The 20,226-nt window shown below is 37.6% G+C and overlaps 1 protein-coding gene across 2 annotated transcripts in view; it reads right to left on the bottom strand.

Annotated features, from left to right (window-relative positions):
• Positions 1 to 5,792: 5,792 nt before the first annotated feature.
• The window catches only part of ephb2b (eph receptor B2b), a 127,545-nt gene continuing 113,111 nt past the window's right edge, over positions 5,793 to 20,226 (bottom strand). For both annotated transcript variants that reach the window (XM_056734408.1, XM_056734407.1), the window contains exons 12-16: positions 19,045 to 19,260; positions 18,814 to 18,963; positions 14,489 to 14,682; positions 12,463 to 12,618; positions 5,793 to 10,676 (exon numbers count right to left, since the gene is read on the bottom strand). In XM_056734408.1, the coding sequence (XP_056590386.1) occupies positions 10,568 to 10,676; positions 12,463 to 12,618; positions 14,489 to 14,682; positions 18,814 to 18,963; positions 19,045 to 19,260 (825 nt within the window). In that variant the 3' untranslated portion in view covers positions 5,793 to 10,567. The remainder of the gene's footprint in view (positions 10,677 to 12,462; positions 12,619 to 14,488; positions 14,683 to 18,813; positions 18,964 to 19,044; positions 19,261 to 20,226) is intronic.

The following is a 20,226-nucleotide window of genomic DNA, read 5'->3' on the forward strand; positions in this document are numbered from 1 at the left end:
GATGAAGGACAGAATGTAAGTCAAAGAAGCAGTAATCCATCTTTAAATCATCCAGCAAGTCTGCTCTCTCGGATGAAATCAACCGGCTTAGGGTATCAAGTTCAAACCCAACTGATGTTGAGCCTATTCAGCAAAATCCAACATTAAAAATGTAAGAGCTTAACTCCACTGAATGAAACTGAAGCAGCAAAGAAAAACATATTTGAATTGAATATATGAGCCAATCGAGTGTATATTGTCAATCATATACAGTCTGTTGATTTACCAAATAATCATACTGTGTCAATATTTCAAAGATAAATGAAAGAACAGCTCTACTGAAAAGAGCAAATGACCCACGCTAAAGAAAACAGAAAGACTTGTTGGTTACATGAACATAAGCTAAATCGCTAAATAAGCTAAAATTAAAAAATACATTATAGTAAAAACATCAAATGCTCTGAGTAGCACAGCTTAAACCAAACCCTTTTCTCTTGTATCTCTGACATTCATCTGTTGTATATGACCGATGTCTACGCTACGCTCCGGAGAACATCTCCTCTCCTTCTGAGGATTCCATTTACTGAAATGTTATGGGCAGTAAAGGTCTTACTGAAAGATGTTGGTCAGATTTAATAAAACTTAGGGGACCTTTTTTCAAATAGGCTACATGGTGTGGCCCAAGACACTGATTCACGTTTAAATTTTTTTATAGAAAATTGAATTTTAAATTCAGGACAACAGAAAGAAAAGAAACAATTGCCAACATTGGTTTTCTGAGACTAGCAAAGGTTTTGCAAGTTCAGTAGCGTATTGTTCAAAATGACAATACTGTCATCTGCTGGTCAAGGGAGGAACTACAAGCAGCATGAGATAGTATTATTAACACCGACACAAACAAGCACGAGTGCTACAGTAAATCTAATTTAGCCAGAATAGTATCTTTTGAACGCCACTTTTTCTTAATACAAAAGTGTTAGTAACTAGATCTGTTTAAGTTGCATCTGTTCATGACGTCGTTTATCCAAATCTGAAATTCTAGGCCGCGTTGCAAATAATAATGCGGCTTTTCGAGCATGTGGACTGTGTTGTGTAACACAATGCCATTTAACATTATTAATGGCAAATAACGATAGATTTAAAATACTACCATTGGGATATGTAGAGATGCTGTGGACCCGAGGATGAACTTGTTGTTTCAAGACAAGAGTAGTAAATCTCGCGGGAGTTCGTCTCATGAGCTGATCCGTCTGCGCAGCGCCACATCACGTCTGCTTCCCCAATCAAATCCTTTTTTCGATGGATAAAGTAAGTTTGAGAATATCTCACGAAAGTTAAATGGAATATGATTAATGTCTCACATTTATTAAAATATTTTACAATTTTACGTTAAGTTCAGACAAGATAAATGGGTCTAGGCAAACATATAGTCCCATTTGTACTACAGATAAATCTCCACTAGATGGCGTAAGAGTATCTCTTTTTTAACCAGAACACTAGTGCATTTGATATTATAAAACGTTTCCCTCTCGTTCTCCATTATTTCTTTGTTTCAGTGGGATATGCTTATCATATTAATTGTAATTGATATAATCGTAATCGCATTAGTTTATTGGAAACTATATTGGTTTCTGCGGGTCTCTGTGTGATGTGTTAGCTTGTGTTAATGGGATGTTATCTGCCAGATGGGAACCAGTAGCACACCAATCTTACTGGAATAAAGCCCTAAACACACTAATTTTGTTATGATTTTGATAGTAAACAGTTAATGGTTTAAAACAGTATTTCTAATAAAAAACATTAGAATTTGTAGTTTTTTCAGGAGGTATTTGATAATTAAAGAAAGTGTGTTGGCAGAGACCTCTTTTGTCATTGTGCTGTGGGTCTTGTGTTTGATAATATTTGTGCTGTTATGACTCTCAGTTGTTTGTTTGTTAGTAGTCATTCTTTGTACGTGTGCGCATGCGTGTGTCCCCACGACCTAGAGTTCATAGTGTTAAGTAGGTCAGACACGATGCTGTCGCCCGTTGAGGAACTTTCTGTCAGAAGCGTATCCCATACTTCAGTGTGTTAAATAGGTCACCCACAGCAGGTCAGACAAAACCGTGTGGACCAGGGAAGAATTTATGTATGAGTGTGCTGTAAATGGAAAAGTCAGATGTTTTTATGTGAGAGCATTAGTGCATGTAGCACTCAGCACTAAATATCTTTTGACATCTTTTTGACGATGAAACATTTTGTGTTTCCATTTCTGGCATGAGAGTTAATGTAATTGATTGTAATAGCACAGACCTGAGATTTGCTTTCTGTGATACAAATCCTTATCCATTATACACAATTCATTCAGAAAGCCACTTTGTTTAATACCGTTAGATATCTCTCCATCTTTTTTTATGAAAAGCATTAACCTTATTCTCGTCCTCGTGACTGTAATATTTCACAAGCTGAAGTCTGACATATTGTCTGAACTCCATTTTCATAATATAGTTTTATGAAGATCATGGCACTCTTTCACTTTCTGGCAAATTGTATGTTTGGGGATAAATTTGAGCCACAGAATCAAGAGCAGAACATTGAGATCTCTGGCTTGAATCAAGTTCCTCCTTCGGTCCCTCTAGAATGCCAAGATAGATATTTTAGGATTTAAATTTCTAAATTTGTCATCATTTTAAAGTACATATCAAAAAGAAAGTAGCAGTTCTTGTTAAATATGTAAAAATAAAGGAATGTGCGTTCCCCTTGTGGATCTGTTCCACATAAAGCTAACCATGTGCTGCTTCTGTTTAAAGCTGTGCTTCATACTGCGGATGAAATAGAGCTGCTATCTGGTCTTTGTACGGAAGTGATTGTTTTGCTTGAAGCAATTATGGAAATACCTTCCTCCGCCCAGTTCATCATATTAACTGGACTACTGTGGTAAACATAAATAATTTATGTACTTGCATGATACATCACACCTACTGCCTGTTCTACAGTGCATTGCATAAAGACAAATTACACTGCATTATTATAATAGGGCACAGCGTTTTGTACTGTCTTTGAACCAGGCAGAGAATGTAAGAGTAGATTTCCGTTGCTGAAACTTGTTATGCAGGGCAAAAAGCTTTTTTTCTGTTGTTGGGGGAGGGAATATAGCTTACAATTTGAGCTTAACATTATTAAAAGAAAATTGATTAAATAGTCTAATTAAAAATAATGAAAAGATGATATATATATATATGCAAAATATGGTATCTTTTTTCAAATGTTTAAATTAACATTTTGTTAAACAAATCTCTGTTATAATAATAGTACATCAACAGTGCTTTATTTCTCAATGTAAAAAAACATTTAAATTACATTTCTTGCCTTTAATGTTATTTTTCAATATATTTTCATTAAATAATTACTTTTCAAAATTAGCATTTGTCTATTTAAGTGGTGCCTTTTTGTTTTTTAATTTGAAGAGACGATACAAAGTAATTATAGATTAAAAAAAATATTTAGATTAACTTTCCACTGTCTGATCAAATGTGTAAAAAATACTTTCTTCTAAGTAAAATTTGGAAAAACAATGCAAAGAACGGATTTTTATTAATACTTCATGAGGATCTTATTTTTTTTAACTATACATTTTTTCTGATGTCAACAGAACAATCCAGTCACACACTCCATGTATAAATATGGAATATTTATGACTCTATATGGCTTAAGTTTAAATGTTACCAGCTGTTCCTGCACGCTGATTCACCGATTTGAACGCAATCTGGGAAAAATTTTCCACACCTGACCAAAGTCATTCCTCTTCCAGCTGTGTTTATGTCATACAATGCAGTTAGTTAAATAAGAAATTATTTTATAAAGCAACCATTATCTGTCTTGTAACCTCGTTGTAATTATCTGTTAATTCTAACTATTTCTAATATTTAAAATATATATTGCATATAATTATCAGAAGCTCAGATTTTAATTAGATTTTAAAAACTTATTGTAAAATAATTATACAACAGTATATATTTTTTATACTTAAGTAAATTGTTTTTTAGACATTTATTCATTATACATATTAATACGTAAATTCTCACCTCAGAATGTTGAATTTTATGGCATTTAAAAATTTATGCACTTTTATACTGTCATACATTATCATACAACTCATGAAATATTATTTATTTCTCATCAAGAATGGTGTCTTTCTCTATAATCTCAAGTAGCTGAATTGGTCATTATAATGATATTGTGATTAACTTAACCATTGACACAACACAAGAATTGTTAGGGACGTGGCACCAAGTCTTCTTGGCATGAGATGATTCGACAAAAATACAAATTGTATTTTCTATGGCTTTCACTAATGATAGATTGATATTCACAGTACGACCTGGCCTCTAAATCTGCCTCACAGTTTGCGTCAACCGCACACCACACAGCCAGGAAAGCTCAAAGCATCATTGATAGCACTTTGATTGACCTAATACTCTTTTAAATATCTGTGGAAACACACATGGAACGATGAATGAATGCTAGCATAGATCAATTAAGATTAGCTAGCAGGGAGCAGCCATTCAAATCAATCACACAGAGCCACACATGGACAATATTTACATGGATTTGTAGTTTCCTTAGCATGACCACAGCATGATCTATTAAAAATGTGATTTAAACGTAATGATGTGTGAGCAAGAATTCTCTTGCTTACTTTTCTGGTTAGCGGGCACCATCGACAACAATAGCATAAATGAAAGCGAAGGGCGTTTCTATTAATCTAGATATTTTTGGGAATTCACTTCTACTCTGATCGCTCTCATGTTCACTGGCGAAGAAAGATGATCACTGGGGTTCGGCCTCGTTCTGATGAGGGTCTGGCGCTGGTGCTTGTCACGTTCAGCCCGTGGTGGCGGTGCTTAACAGGGCGTAAAGGGGGTAGCAAGGGTGGTTGGGATTAGAGGAGAAGAACTGTTGGATTGTCAGCGGGTTCCGCACTGAACTCCTGAACTCCCACTTCTCCTCGCAGGAGCTGAGTTTTTTAGCATGCCAGTCTCGGCGAGGTCAGCGAGAGGTTGCGGGGCTTTCACACGTCGACCCGTTAACGAGGTCTTCGATGAAGGGCGAGCTGCGAGGAGACACTGGGATCCAGTCGGAAAGAACAGCAGGAGGGGCCACACAGACTAGTGCACTTTTTTCAGACCCAAGCAGCCCATAGGAACACGAGTACAAAGACTGTAGAATAAAGGCTCGTATCATGAGGAATGGTGTGAGGCGTAAAAATGGCTAGAATGTGAACTGTATGTATAGATGTTTTATTTTGTTGCTGTTTAAGTGATTTTACTTAGTTTAGCATGTCATGTTAAAGGGACAATTAACCCGAAAATTAAGATTCTGATATTAAGATACTTATTTCTTTTGCAGAACACTATAGACAATATTTTAAATAATGTTGATAAACAACATTGGCCCCAATTGACTTTGCATGGCACAAAGGAATGAGACATTTCTTATTTTGAGATAATTATTTCTTATTTTCGACATAATTAGACATAATTATTTTGTGTTTCACAGAATAAACATACATTTTTGTAACAACAATAGGGTGGATAAATAATGACGGTGTTTATTTTTTGGGGCGAACTATTCCTTTAAAGGAAAAAATATTGTATTTTATTTATTTATATATTATATATATATATTATATATCTGTATGCAGGTTTGAATCAACTTGAGGGTGAATAAATATTGACAGAATTTCTGTTTTTTGGGTGAACTGTCCCTTCAAGCAGTTCTGTGTTTGTGTACAAAGTAAATAAATTGAATGGACAAAACGCACACAGTTGTATAACAGATCTCGTTTCATTTTTTTAATGAGGAGAGTCAACTTGGGCTTTTCCATTTTTAGAAAATAAACCAATAACAATATTACAAATAATGAAATTGTTACATCATTCACAGGGTTACAGTCAAATGTACATTTTATACAGCGAAACAGGACCCCTATCTCCGTCACAGTGGTCTAGGTGGGCAGAGCTCTGTTTGGGCTAGAGTGATGAAAGCATCCCAAAAACTAGGCCTAAGAGACGTGTAGAAGAACCACAGCCTTCCCGCACTACTACCTTCCTAACACCAGAGGGTGCTGCAGCCCTACAGGCAGAAACAGCGCTGCACAGGGGAGCCATTTTCTATCTGAAACTAACTTCGTTCTCACCGTATTTGAAGGATGCAGCAGGCAGAAACGCAGACCCACAATAGTGAGCTAAAGCCAGCTTGTATTTATCACAGTCGCATATAATCATCATAATAACGGATTTTCATTGGAATTACGGTTCGCCAGTAGCTGTGAGCATATGTTGATCACAGCTTGCTGTCACCCAGCTTTCAACAGAGAGCTTTAAATGGAGCACGTTCCTGTGCCGGCGTTTTTGCCGTCCACATGGCGGGAACAGTTAAACCTCTGAAAAAAATGATTTTCTTTTATAAAAGAAATGCCGAATGCTTTTCCAGGCCTCGTATTAAAAAAGTGGTTGTGGTGTATGCGTTTAAACTGAAATACAAAAACAATAAGTGCTAAATCACTCCGCATGACATTCTTTCACACTCTCGACGCCACGTCTCATTTGTATGTGGTCTACGGTGTTCTGTTAAACAACAAAATGAGTGAGGGAGACATGTGAAGTAATTAGTCCCCTACCGAGAAATAAACTTCAGCAGCTGCGGTTGAAGACACGGTGGGAAAGCAGAATTACGCGAGACGGTTGCGATGACATATTTCTTTGTAAATACAGGTTCCTGAAAGAAAACGCATTCTACTAAACGTGTATTGCTGCTGAGCGTGTCATAATCTTTCAACGAATGCGTATCTCGCAACAAATCATAACAGACAGCAAGGCTCGTTGACTTCTAATGTTCCTTCATGATCGCTCTGTACCAAGTGCCAGAAACCCACGTGATCGTCACCACCAAACTGCAAGAAAAACCCCATTTTGTTCAAATATCTCAAACGTATATTTATGAAATAACACATTTGGTTTGAAGGAACATAAGCTGAGCTTCAGAAGTAATTTACGGGATATCCATTCAGGATTTCTTTCGGAGGTTTGTTAATCCTGGGGATTTAAAACTCGCAGTGACTTGCAGCACCTGTAAACATCACTAAACCACCATCATGAAGTTTAAACTATTCCAGCGTTAAGATCAGACTTATCCAAACATAGTTTATGGTTAAGCACACTATGGAGAGGAGAGCCGTCGATTTATAGGCCGTGTGAGTGACGGGGGTTGTCCTGTGAGTGTGAATTGTTATTCTGAGGAAGACGAGAGATTCGTAAGATACAGAGAAGCTTTTGAATATTGAAAGGACATGTGCTGGACAGACAGGTTAAAGTGACTGCTAGACCGCTGGCATCATTGAAGTTTTATGATGTGAGAGCATCCTTCTATCCTTTTATCTCCATTTGTCTTTCACTCCCTGACATACAACGTATCTTAACCAGATATGATAGCGTGAGAAGCGATAAAAAACAGCTCTGAAGTAACCAACATTCCGCAGTTAACACACTTGTGTTTAATGTTAAAGGTATTTTTAAGTATAGCTTCAGTTTAAATATGATGAAACTTTTAACCCGTTCACGCATAGAGGTCACTACAGTGGACAGCTACAGTATCTTCAAACAAAAACAAAACGCAATTTTTTCCACTCAAGTGGACATCATAAAATCGGTGTAAAAAGTTCATATCTTGCTTTAAATTCCCTAAAAGCAATAAAAACTAAAAATTACTTTTTTTGCCAAATGGTTTTATAAAAAATCTTTAATATTTGAAGAACCTTTCTGTTTCTTAAAAGGTTCTTTTGCAGTAAAGATTTTAAAAATAATAAAGAAATGATTCTTGTAAGAACCCTTCAGTAAACGTTTTTTTTTATGTTATCGCTGTGAAGAAGAGTGTCGGGTTTTCATAAATTCTTGCATAAGAGGGTTAAATCAAAACTTTTTTGGTGTTTTTTAGCGTTAGACACGTTTTTCAATATTGTAAATTCACAGGCAAAAGAAAAATGTCAGTGATCCAAATCTACCTTGACGTTTACCTCTGTGTAATAATGTTTTGTTTTCAATAGTTGTGATTTAGGAAACATTTCACATCGCATCTAGTTAAAACACAGTGTCGTGTCCAGCAGTGAACATCAATCATATTCCTTGTCATCGTAGCTTCTTAATCTCATCATAAAATTTACAAAGACCACTGAGAGACGAAACTCTCAAGACATTTTAGTAACAGTCAGGCTAAGGGAAAACACCAGAAATTGAGGAAGTTTAGGTTGTGTTTCTTAACAGGACAATTTGAAGACTGAATGTTCACTAAACTGATACTTCATGCCAAAGTACGGCACGGCTGGGAAAAACCGAACCGAGTCTTCATTCTAATGGAAGCATTGTGTAATGGGAAGAACAAAGAATGGCCAAACATAGATCGCTTGATAATAACTGTATCAGCACTCTGAGATTGAATGAGGTGGATCCGTCTGTAGATTTGACCTGTGCTGATGTGAGCTCACAGTACCGTGTTGCACACATGCTTTTAAAGCACTATAAAGATGCATGTCAACCCTGAGGTTATGGAATAAAATGAGCCCCTCGTCAGCTGAGCGAGTATACCGTTAACCACAGTGACCTCAATGCTGGTACATGGATGTACCTGCACGTGCAAACAAACACACGCACAACTCACACACACTCCAGTCATGAAGCTGCTTGTCAGGATGACTGTCTCTCAGTCCGTTCTTGTACAAAACAAAAAGCCCGAACAGAACATTATCAATAGCGACTCTCAATAAGACATAAAAATGATTCTGTACACTAAATTCTGACAAAGCTTCTCTCTGGGGGGGGGGGGTTCTGCTCGATTGTTATATACATAGTTTAATTTGTTGTACACCTAGGAGAAAAGAGAGTGTTGTGGAAGTATTTTGCAGGGATTGTGTTTTTTTGTAAATGATAAAATAAATCCTATAGACATCAGGAACCACTAGTTTACAATATTTCGCTGTTATTGTTTGTGTTGTGTTCTTTAAATGGCCTCTAAAATTTCAGCTTAACATCATAAGCCGACTAGATGTCATATTTCTACCTACTGTTTCTTTTACATCGCGTCTTGGGTGACTCATACTAGAGAATGTACCGTTTCAGAACCATTTGACAGTATCCTCATATAAAACTATGCTCAACAATAAACATGACGTACCCATTTTGGAAATGTCCTATAACTGCATACTTTATCAGATAGTAAAACCCCTACTAGCTCATTATAAAACATCTTTCTCGACACATTTTGGTGGCAAAAATATATAGATCAGCACAGTGATCAGCAAAGTGTATCATATCCAAGCTTCTCGTGAAATCAGAGTTTTGTACCACGCAGGTGTCATAACACACTCACACACGGCTAGACGATGGGAAGACCACACCAATGCACTCAGGGTCCTTCTAGATGCTTTTCATGAAAAACATATCGCTGTGAAGGGTGGGGGTATTATCAGATGCAGTCTTTCCAACTAAATCATCTCAGCCCATGACCAACCTTTTAAAAAGGAGGAAGACTATGGGAGACTAGGCATCCGAAAGCAAATTCATCAAACGTCAAATCCATCTAACGCTGAAACTAAAATGTTTGACTACATCAGGATGATGACGTCACAATGTCAAGTGGATCCGATATGTACAGGACGAGGTACAAAGGAATGATGGTCTATTTGGCAGGCTGTTGTGACATCTGTAGAATTTTCATTTTTCCCCCAAGAAATGAGAAATCTTCTTCACGATTCAACACTGTGAATGAGAAAACCTTTTTGAGGAGACTCGTGTTCCTACGGGTTGTAGTCGTTTTAACTGCAAAAACGAATGAAGTCTTGTATTTTCTTCGAGGCAGTTCAGCTGCCAAAAGGAAGTTCCATTTCATGGTGTTCCCAGTCTTTTCCTTCGGATGTCATCGGGGGGAGAGGGACTACGATCCCGCAGGTTGCCGTTGAGCAGACAGTCATTATTCCTACTCCGCAATATATTATAAAGGAAATCTCCGAAGCGTATTTAGGGGCAAAGTGTTTATCTCCAGTTTCTTTATTGCCCTTTTAAAGGGTAGCCTTTCAATTCACCTAGTTTTCAGTCCACATTATTACACCGATCTATATATTTTAATATAGATTCCTTGTGTTCTCATAGCTTTACAAATTCTTTACAAAAACTCTTTAAAAAATGAAGAAGGAATAAAACGACAAACAAACAAAAAAGAGGAAAATTGCAGAAGAAACAAGGGATTTGAAGGGGCGAGGGGGCGGAGCCTATTGCTGGCTGATTGAACGGACATTCTGTGATTGATGGAGGCTAAAGCTAAACGGATGTTGTGATCACATCTTCCGAACGCAGCTTTCCCGGGTCCGTTAGGATAGCTGGGGGTTAACAAGGGTTTCTGATGACACAGATGGAGAGTGAGAGTGTCTTTGGAGGAGGGGCTCAGGTGGTCCGGAAGGTAAATCAGGCTGTGGGTCTGTGGTGGCCGTGTCCTCCCTTTACGACGCCCCCATTCCTCCTCTTGTACTCTTCTCCCGGTCTAACCAAAACACTGGAGGTCAAACTTCTACAGACTGGATCTGGTTCATCTGGGCCCTCATCATCTGAACACTGTTGAGGATCTTCTTCTGATGACCTGCCAGTGTCACTCCGACCCTGAGTATGTCCCTGCGCACGCAGAAAGAGACAAGAAGAAACATGAACGCTCTGGAGCGGATACCATAACACTGTGGTCATAAATTTCAATTCACTGCTGTATAACAGGTTGCCAAAGTAAACTCAGCATGTCAGGACTGAATAAAGGTTAAATTCCTTAATCCATATCATCCTCTGTTTGTTGCACAACTCAAGCGTCTATAAAACAACAACACTTTCTTTGTTTTTACAGGGATGCGTATCGGGTTTTGCCAGGTAACAGCTTAGGTGAGATGAGGAGAATGCGCATGGTTTAAACTGTGATATATAGAGCAAGCAACCAAGGCAGAACTGAACTAGAAGTATTTTACATTTATAACCATACAGGCCGTGTGAACTGTAGATTTGAGAATGAGCTGAGACTTCCCCATGTTTAAATAAATAAATATAAAATGATTAATACATTTTATATTATTATTTATTAATATTATTTCTGTCCCCCCAAAAAAAGTTTATATATACATTTGTTTGCAGAAAATGAAAACTGGAGAAACAGGTAACAATAACAGAAAATATGCTCTGCGTTTTTTTCAGAAGTCAAATATACTCTTTTAAGTTTTAACATCGGTTAACATCAGTTTTCATGTGTCTTGTCATGCTGTCAGTCTTTGCCTTTGCTGTTGGATGGCTTTGTCACTTCTGAGGTTTGATTTTGTTGCAATTCAACAGACACTGAACTGGCCACAATACGTCTAGACATTCTGATTAAATGAAAATTTAGGATTGGTCTCTTATTTTTTTCTGCAGCTGTATTTATATAATATACTGTATACATGTGGAGCAAAGTGAAAGCATTCGGTTCTGTCTGTAATCTACTAAATATACTCCAGTAATCCAAGATTATCAGTGAATAAATTTCGCCTGTTCTTCACACAAAGATACAAGCATCTTATCTGGATTTAGAGGATTTAGGATGTATTACATCCTATACAATTGTATGTTTTTATGTAGTTTTGTTTTTTGTTGAGCAGTTTTTTAAATATAAAAAAGTTTTGTGATATATTCAAATTTGGTTATTTTAAATGATTACACGATTTATTTGAATGCTTCTTTCTGATTGGCCAGTCGCAACATTCCAAGGGTTCTTATTTTCAAATAACAACCGCTCAAAACTAATATCACCCTGTAACCCAGATGCTGTAAATCATTTTGAGATAAATATGTCTTTTAATAACATATATGAGATTATTTTTATAAATGATTAAACCAATTTGTCTGTTTGTGATGTTTGAACGTCATTTCTTATTAAAAAAACGAAACTAAATGGCTTTTCCTAGCGGAAATTTTAACATTTTATGTCAATTTTTTTCTCATGTGGCAAGTAGCCGTGTTATAAGGATAATGTACAAGCAGCCGGCTGTTATTGCGAAATAAACCCCTTCGGTGTGATACACTCTGTCGGGGCTTATTTCTGCGATAACAACCGGCTCCCTTACTTAACACATGGTCAAGGACAGTAGTGGGTGGCAAGAAACATTTCTTACCAACCATGACTGCCTTTTGCATTATTTTTGTCCCTGTGACAATTTTTTGTCACTTTTTCATTATTTGTGACAAACAGTACCAGTCTTTTTGTCACTTGAGCAATATGTGAGATGAGTCATTCAACAAGTTTGTGTAAACTGCATCAGCGGGAAATATGTGACTTTTGTTTTGTTTTAGCCTTGGTATCCAAGCAGCAGGAATATGCGAACAATGTTTATCATATTGAATGCAGTATTTGTAAAAAGGAATGCAATATGCACTTTAAGACACTTACTCCATAGTCATCTGGGAAACAAGGTCGAAGCTGGTAAAGTTGCCATTGGCGAAGTTGTCTTTGTACTGGCCCATCTTAATAGCATCCAGCCAGTCGTCCACAGTACTAAAGCTTGAGAAGTCGGGCACGCTGCGGTCAAGCAAGGGCAAATGCACTCTACAGAGAGAGAGAGAAAGAGAAAGAGAGAGGGATGAGTCACGCAGTTGTGTGAATGTACACAGTAAAAATAAACACACTGAAATCCCCCCCACACATGGTACATTCCTAAATTACATGTGGTTCACATTTATTTGGCATGTGATCATCAATCAAAGAAACATAGCATATTTTTAGCTATTGTGACACATTTGGGAATTATGGGCTATATTATTTCTTGGGTCAATAAGATATAATCTCGAGAGAGGACAAAAAGGATGTTAGGGAAGAATTTAAGTGCAAAATATCCTCTGCCCTGCTTAATTTGTCCAAAAATGCAATTAATGTCCCCAGATGAATGTACTTTCTAGCAACATTTCTGTGGCGTATAAGCCTTCGGGCAAAAAGAGCTTGTGGGAAGCGCTGAAAACCCAAGCCTCTCACCATCGGCGTGACAGAAGAAACTGGGCCATTTTACATTTGTCCACAAGAAAAAGACTAGAGTGTTTCCCACTGTTTTTTCGTCTACCGGCTCTACAATTGTTTGAAATATATGACTGTCTCAAGCTTTCAAAAATGATTTGATCTGTCAGACCAAGCTGATTTTATTTACGTCTTAATTCAATCCCAAAAGAAATAACACACAAGCTCTTTGGCATCGATAGATTCCACCACAGGTATCAGAAGTAAACCCAAAGCATCTGACGGCGGATTGAAAACATTACGGGAAGTTTTGGAGACTGTTTAAAGACATTTCTATTATGGTCATATTCCATTTGGTTTTGTAAATATGCCTTGAAGGACATGAGAGAGTCTTACACTGGGTCTGGCAAAAGGTCAGATGCAGAAAATTTCCCTAAAATATGAAACATACAGTATAGCAGACACAGACATACTGCGTGTAGAGACACATCTAAGCCCTAACTAGCAGGAAAAAAGTGTCAAAAAGAAACTTCAAAGCAAGTAAGTTGTTTTGGTAACCGCACGAATATCACATAACATGGATGGATCTCCCCTCTTAAAACAATACAGTATTATGTATGTGCAGAGGTTCAACTGAACGTCATTATGATCTCTCTATGGCATACCAAAGTGTTCAGTTACACTTCTGAGTAAATACTTCTATCCCAAAAGGCACTGTGTCTTCATAAACGAAATACTGAAGAGACTTGTTGAAACATCTTCATGACTTTCGACATAATGCAATTTATCAGAATAACTATTTCGTACTGCGCTGCATTAATAAAATTGTATCAGATGAGTAAAGCTATATTTCAAAATCCAAGTAAGGTGTAATGCTGCCGACCGCCTACACAGGCAGCTGGTTTATAAGGCGGCAACTTACATAAAATGGTATAAGCGACTGTCAAGATAATGTTTAATTTATATATTTATACATATTTGATTTACCTAATTTTACAATATTCACAATTACGCATTTGTCACAATTTCGGATTTTACTAGACAGTAACAATATCAATATTATTGCAGTATCTACTGAAATGTCTTTAACAAATAAATACTGCAAATTTCAGCTTTAATTTCAAAGACTACTAAAATGGCCACTTAAATAAACTACTTCTATTCACTGTGTATAAAATTGCACAGTTGAGCACACTTAGATCTTCTCAAGTTTATCTTTAAAAATACTGAAACTCATGTTTTGTATAATCAGTGTGTGAAGATAGAGCACTTTAAGTACATTTAAAGTGTATTTTACTGCACTTTTTTCACATGGGATTTTTCTTAAAGCAGCATTATGTTGCTGTCTCATTGTGGAAAAGCACATGCCTTAAAATGCTTTTTAGGTAGATAGATCACTAGGTTTAGGAACTATTCAATATTCTGAAACACGTCTTCCAATCCGACTGTGGCATGTTTTCAAACCCACCCTGATGACAGAGGAGTCATAGCCTTCAGGCTGTTGGGGTTACGGATCATCTTGTCCAGGTTGTTGACAATCTGGCTAAACTTGGGCCGGTTGTTGCGTTCCTTCTGCCAGCAGTCCAGCATGAGCTGGTGGAGGGCGCTGGGGCAGTCCATGGGAGGGGGCAGCCGGTAGTCTTGCTCGATGGCGTTGATGACCTGCAGGGGGAGACACAGATCTGTGAGGGTCTGACTCTTCAAAGTTCAGTGGGGTTAACCGTACAGCCCGCAAAAAGAGAACTATCCATTTTACTGTAGACAGTACACGTGTCCCAATCTCAGTGCATTAAACGTCAATTTACTTTACGGCATTTTTTATTTCATTTTATTTTGGGGCTTTTAACACTGGATCAGAAAGAAAGTTGGCTGAATAAATGGAAAGTGTTGTGAAATTGCGATAATAGTTGGAAATGTAAAAGCTATAATGATAGCTGTACAATTCGTAAACACATCTGTTGGAAAATGATCTATGCCAGCAACACAACATTATCCCGGTGACATCCTAACGTGAGCAGAATTGGCAAAGCATCACAAAACGAACTGGAAAATATAGAGACCACTTTTAGAGTCTTCATGCTGGGACATCAGACCTTGTTGTGTGTTGATATTTTGTTTTTCAAATCAGTGATTATTTCTCAGGCTTGGGGTTAATGTTCATAAAGTTTTCTTATGCAGGTAAATGATGTTAATGTGTAAATTCAAATAACACAACATTTTTTTTTTTTAAGTTGTTTCGCTTTAACCGATACTTTATGAAGTTTTACACGCTGAATACGAAAATCACATTCATTTTTTTTACCATAGACAGAACATGGTACTGGCTTAACAGTGAGCACAAAACAACAGTTTAACAACAGTTACAAAAAATTAGTCTTCCAAAAATTGAGAAGTGTACATTTGATAGTGTTTTGTCTTTCATGATTAATACTGTCCTTACGAACCAAGATCCAGACGCAGTCACCCATCATCGCTTCATCCCGCCTTCCCTGTTCTACAGACATTTCTACAATTTTCTGACAGTGACAATTGGAAAATCATTTTTTAAATGTTTGAAAAATCGAAACAGTTGTTATTTGCAATATACCGATATAGCGTAATTATTGATATAATTATTATTAATATTATTGATATAAGTCCAACATTTTCTTAAACTAAAAATACACAAAAACATCGACGCTACATAAATATAAATATTATCACAATAATTAGCACCACAGAATTGTACAAGAACTATAAAAAGGTTAGGCGAAACCAAATTTGCATTTATGCATTTGGATTATGCATATAATTTATATATTTGATCATTATGTGACCTTTTATTGCTAATGCAATGCTCCACCAGGTGAGCTACAGAAATCCTGTTGCTCAAATGTGTAAACAACTTAATGTATTAGATTTAATTTAGCTTATCTAAATTTATTGCACAGCCATAAAACACTGATGTTTTGATAGGATCTGTCTGAAAGCACGAGGCAGGTGCCGGTGGTAGAACAGAGGCGGTGTGGGCGGGGGCTCGTAACACGGCAGGAGACAGTGGATTGATCTGCAGTCTTCATAAATGCACCGTGATCATTATCTGGGTCTTGGGGGAACACGAAGAAGCCATTTGTCATTGGCCGCGAACACACACATGATCACACTCAACCTTCACGCTTACACAACCAGACACACAAGCAACGGTTTCACAGCACACTCAGACTATAAATAAGAAGTAACAGCCACTTCAGCTGCTATTTAAATGCCTCCTAAAATCAACTAATAGATCTTGCCCGTGTTCATAAAAGTAGGTGGTGATAAGAGCAATTTGGCAGTACATGCATTTCCTCTCTGATCATTAAAAAACACACACGTCTTTGAGTTTCTCTTATATTTCAAAAGTATTGGCAGCCCTGTGCATGTAGTGCACTTTTCTGACTCGGGCTCCCTTCTACTCATTTCCAATCAACGCAACATCTGTCAGATTAAATATGATTAACACATGGTCGTGATATACACACTGGCTAAATTGTACATTTGGAAAATGTGCTGCGAGTTGTAACAGGAAATCAAGAACGTCACTCTGCGTTTCGATATGCTTTGTCTTCCATCAAATTAAACCGCAGTTTCAGTAAACGTGTGAAACAGATACCGTTTTATCCGAATCGAGCGTTTGAAATGAGCAAATGGTGACTACGCCACTGTATGTGGTTGTATCAATCCAGCAATGAGTAGGAATGTGTGAAACTACATTTGTGAAAGCGATGTCTGGTTGACTAATCGGCCTTAACCGCAATGAGAAACATTTATCATGGGAGTTAAGGGGATAGTTCACCCAAACATGAAAATTCTTATATCATTTATTCGCCCTCATGTCATTCCAAACCTGTATGACTTTCTTTCATCTGCAGAAACTGAAAGAAGATATTTTGAAGAATGCTGGTAACCAAACCAAAAGTCTTCATCGACTGTGTGGACACAAAACAAAGACATTTCTCAAAATATCTTCTTCTATGTTCTACAGAAAAAATAACATACAGGTTTTGAATGACTCTATTTCTAACAGCATGCTGTCAGTCAAGCGCAAAACAAACCATAAACGCTGCCTTGGTGGCGCAAAACAAAATGCACGACCATGAAGCGGAAAGGATGTGCAGGACCCGAGTGAGACCCGCCATTCCCCAGCTCATTATCGCAGCCATTACGGAGCTCCATTCAAGGCCTGATTAATCTCATTCAGCCGCCTCAAACGGCCAGCCCGATGGGAGGACGGCCTCGCTATCTGGAACTGCTAATAAGATAACTGCCGAGATCTGCGCTCCCTCTTAGCGCATTAGCGTTCACACTTTCAATTTGAAACTATTTTCATTATCTGGACCCATAATTTGCCTTTCTCAGCCACCCGGAGGGATGCTGGAAATGGGAGCTCTTGTCAAGGGCAGGGACAGTTTAACGTGTCTTGCATGCCAAAACGTCTTTTTGTTTAAACAACACCGTAAACGTGGCGCAGGTGAATTTTACTACGAGTTACAGAAATACTATTCTGTCAACATTTACTCACACTCGTGTCATTATCAATGAAAATGTCTTGCTTTTGTGAAGCAGAAATGAAACCGATACAGAACAAAAAGCTTGATAACTACATGTCTGATTTACTTTCATTGCATGTTACGATCATGGCCAAAAACCCACTTTTGTTAATAAAAGATAAAGTTTTGTGTGTTTGAAGATAAGGTGAGTAAATTATTAAATCATTTATATTTTGGATTAACTGTCCAAAAGTGAGCACTACAGGACAAAATTCCCAGCTGAAAAAAACTATAGAAACCTTTGAAAAAGTTATTATGGTTTTAATGGGATTTGTATAGGTTTTAATGGAAACTGTAATGGTGTCTACTGTTATGTGATTTCTTCTATAGGTGGGATGTAAAATCTCAATGCAATTATCCCCAAAACACACAACAAAAAGGAATTTTGCAATGGTTTTAATAGGAAAAGCTATTTGGGTTGTAAGGCTATTCTAATGTAAACCATTCGAATTTCTGTGATGGTTTCTATTTTTTTCAGGGACCCCACCAATAGAATCCCTGTACAAGTAGACACCATAATAGTTTCCATTAAAACCAATACAATTCCTATCCTAACCATTACATTTTCTATATTTTTTTCACCAGGGCTGCCCTCCCACGCAAAACAAGGACAAAAGCTTGAAGACATCAAACTCACATGACCTAGCCAACATGAACACACAGTCTGTTAAACCAATACAGTCCGAACCCAATTTAAACAAGAATGCAAACTTCTGACACAAGCCCTCATATATCTTCTGCATTCTGAGGATGGCGGGATGTGATGATCGGTGCGGCTGTAGCTGCAGAGACTGATTGCGTTCACACAGCGTTTGAGGTCTGAGGTTTGGACTCGCATACAACAAAAGAGCGCACGGGCAGATTTACGACGTGCTCTCGCTGCTGTTTACCTTAACATCTGATTCGACATTGCCGCAGGCCCATCCATCATATTCTAACCGACCAATATTCGATGATGCTTCTTTTGCTACTTGGACATTTTTGTTAAAAGAAAGCTAAGCTTTTTCTTAATAAAGAAGTCGGGAAGATGTGAGATTTAAAAATGTCAGATGAATTCAACTATTTAAGTATACATTTTAAATCTAGTTGTTCTTGTAGCTCAGTTGGTAGAGAATTGTGTTTCAATGCAGGGAACACACTGTAAAAAAGTCGCTTTGGATAAAAGCATAAATGCAAAGTGTAAATCTAATAAATGAATGGCTAATGTGTGTGATGAGATACATACGTCTTGATTGGTCATGTCCCAATACGGCCGCTCTCCATATGACATCACTTCCCACATGACAATTCCGTAGCTCCATACATCACTAGCAGAAGTGAACTTCCTGTATTGGATGGCCTCTGGGGCTGTCCATCGAATAGGAATCTTCCCACCCTTCATTAAAAAATATCAAAGGAAAGTTAAACTATAAGTCTGCATAAATGTTATAAAGCAGCATAAAGAAAAATTTCTTACCAGAGCGCTGGTGTACGTGGGGTCAGATGTGTCGTCCTCCAAGAAGCGCGAGAGGCCGAAATCGGACACTTTGCACACAAGGTTGCTGTTAACTAAAATGTTACGGGCAGCCAGGTCACGATGCACGTAATTCATGTCTGCCAGATATTTCATCCCAGAGGCGATTCCACGTAACATGCCCACCAGCTGAATGACAGTGAATTGACCGTCGTTTTGCTGAAAAACAAATACAGAACAGAGATTGTTCAGGATGGAACTAGTCGTGGCAGATTATACTTTTTTAGGAATAGTTCATCCAGGAATAAACATTCTGTCATCCTTTATTCACCCTCATGAATTTCTATTTACGTAGAGCACAAAATAAGATATTATGAGAAATGTTGTATTCTTTGAAATATCTTCTTTTGTGTTCTGCAGAAGAAAGTCATACAGGTTTGTACTGACATGAGGTTGAATAAGTAATGGAAATTAATATGAGATTTAGTGTTTATGGTGAACCATCCCTTTAATATGCACTTTTGCACATTCACAGTAAAGAGATAACATCTTTGCTTTTCTGTACAACACCAACATCGCAGGAGTGAAGCTGTGGAACTTGGTTAACTCTTCAAAGTCAGATAGTCTAGCTTGACTTAGAGTCCCTGGTTTAAAGACGAAAACAATGCAGACAACTCTGGACTGGGATGACTATGCAAACATTCTGGTGAGGATTGTTAAAGTTTATGCTAGATCGGACATTTAATGATCAATGCAAGTCCGTAGTAAATCTTGCAGCTGTTGACCATGGTGGTCAGAAAGCCCTCTGCGCACGAGGAGGTCCGTCAGTTTCTGTCCCAGCTGTGTCTGCAGCTGCTTCCATCTGCAGACCCTCCACAGACAGCAATGAGGCACGCAGCCTGTAGCTTCTGATCAGAGGACGGGAGCGCAGCAGGCGGAGTGTGGACAGACACACACGTGTCAAGTGGGGAAAACGAACGGCACTGGATGGCAGACGAAGAGACATCTTCATTCTCTTTACACAAACTGTTACTTATGTGGATAAGTGTTGGGAATACCTTGACGTTCATAGTTTTTGAAATGTATAAAATGTCATGAAACACATAATACATTAACAACTTTCAATCCCATATTAAAATAATGTAAAATATTATTTAATGTATTTAATTTATTTTAACAGATTTA

The sequence above is a fragment of the Triplophysa dalaica genome, chromosome 21, assembly GCF_015846415.1.
Source record: "Triplophysa dalaica isolate WHDGS20190420 chromosome 21, ASM1584641v1, whole genome shotgun sequence".
Lineage (NCBI taxonomy): Eukaryota > Metazoa > Chordata > Actinopteri > Cypriniformes > Nemacheilidae > Triplophysa > Triplophysa dalaica.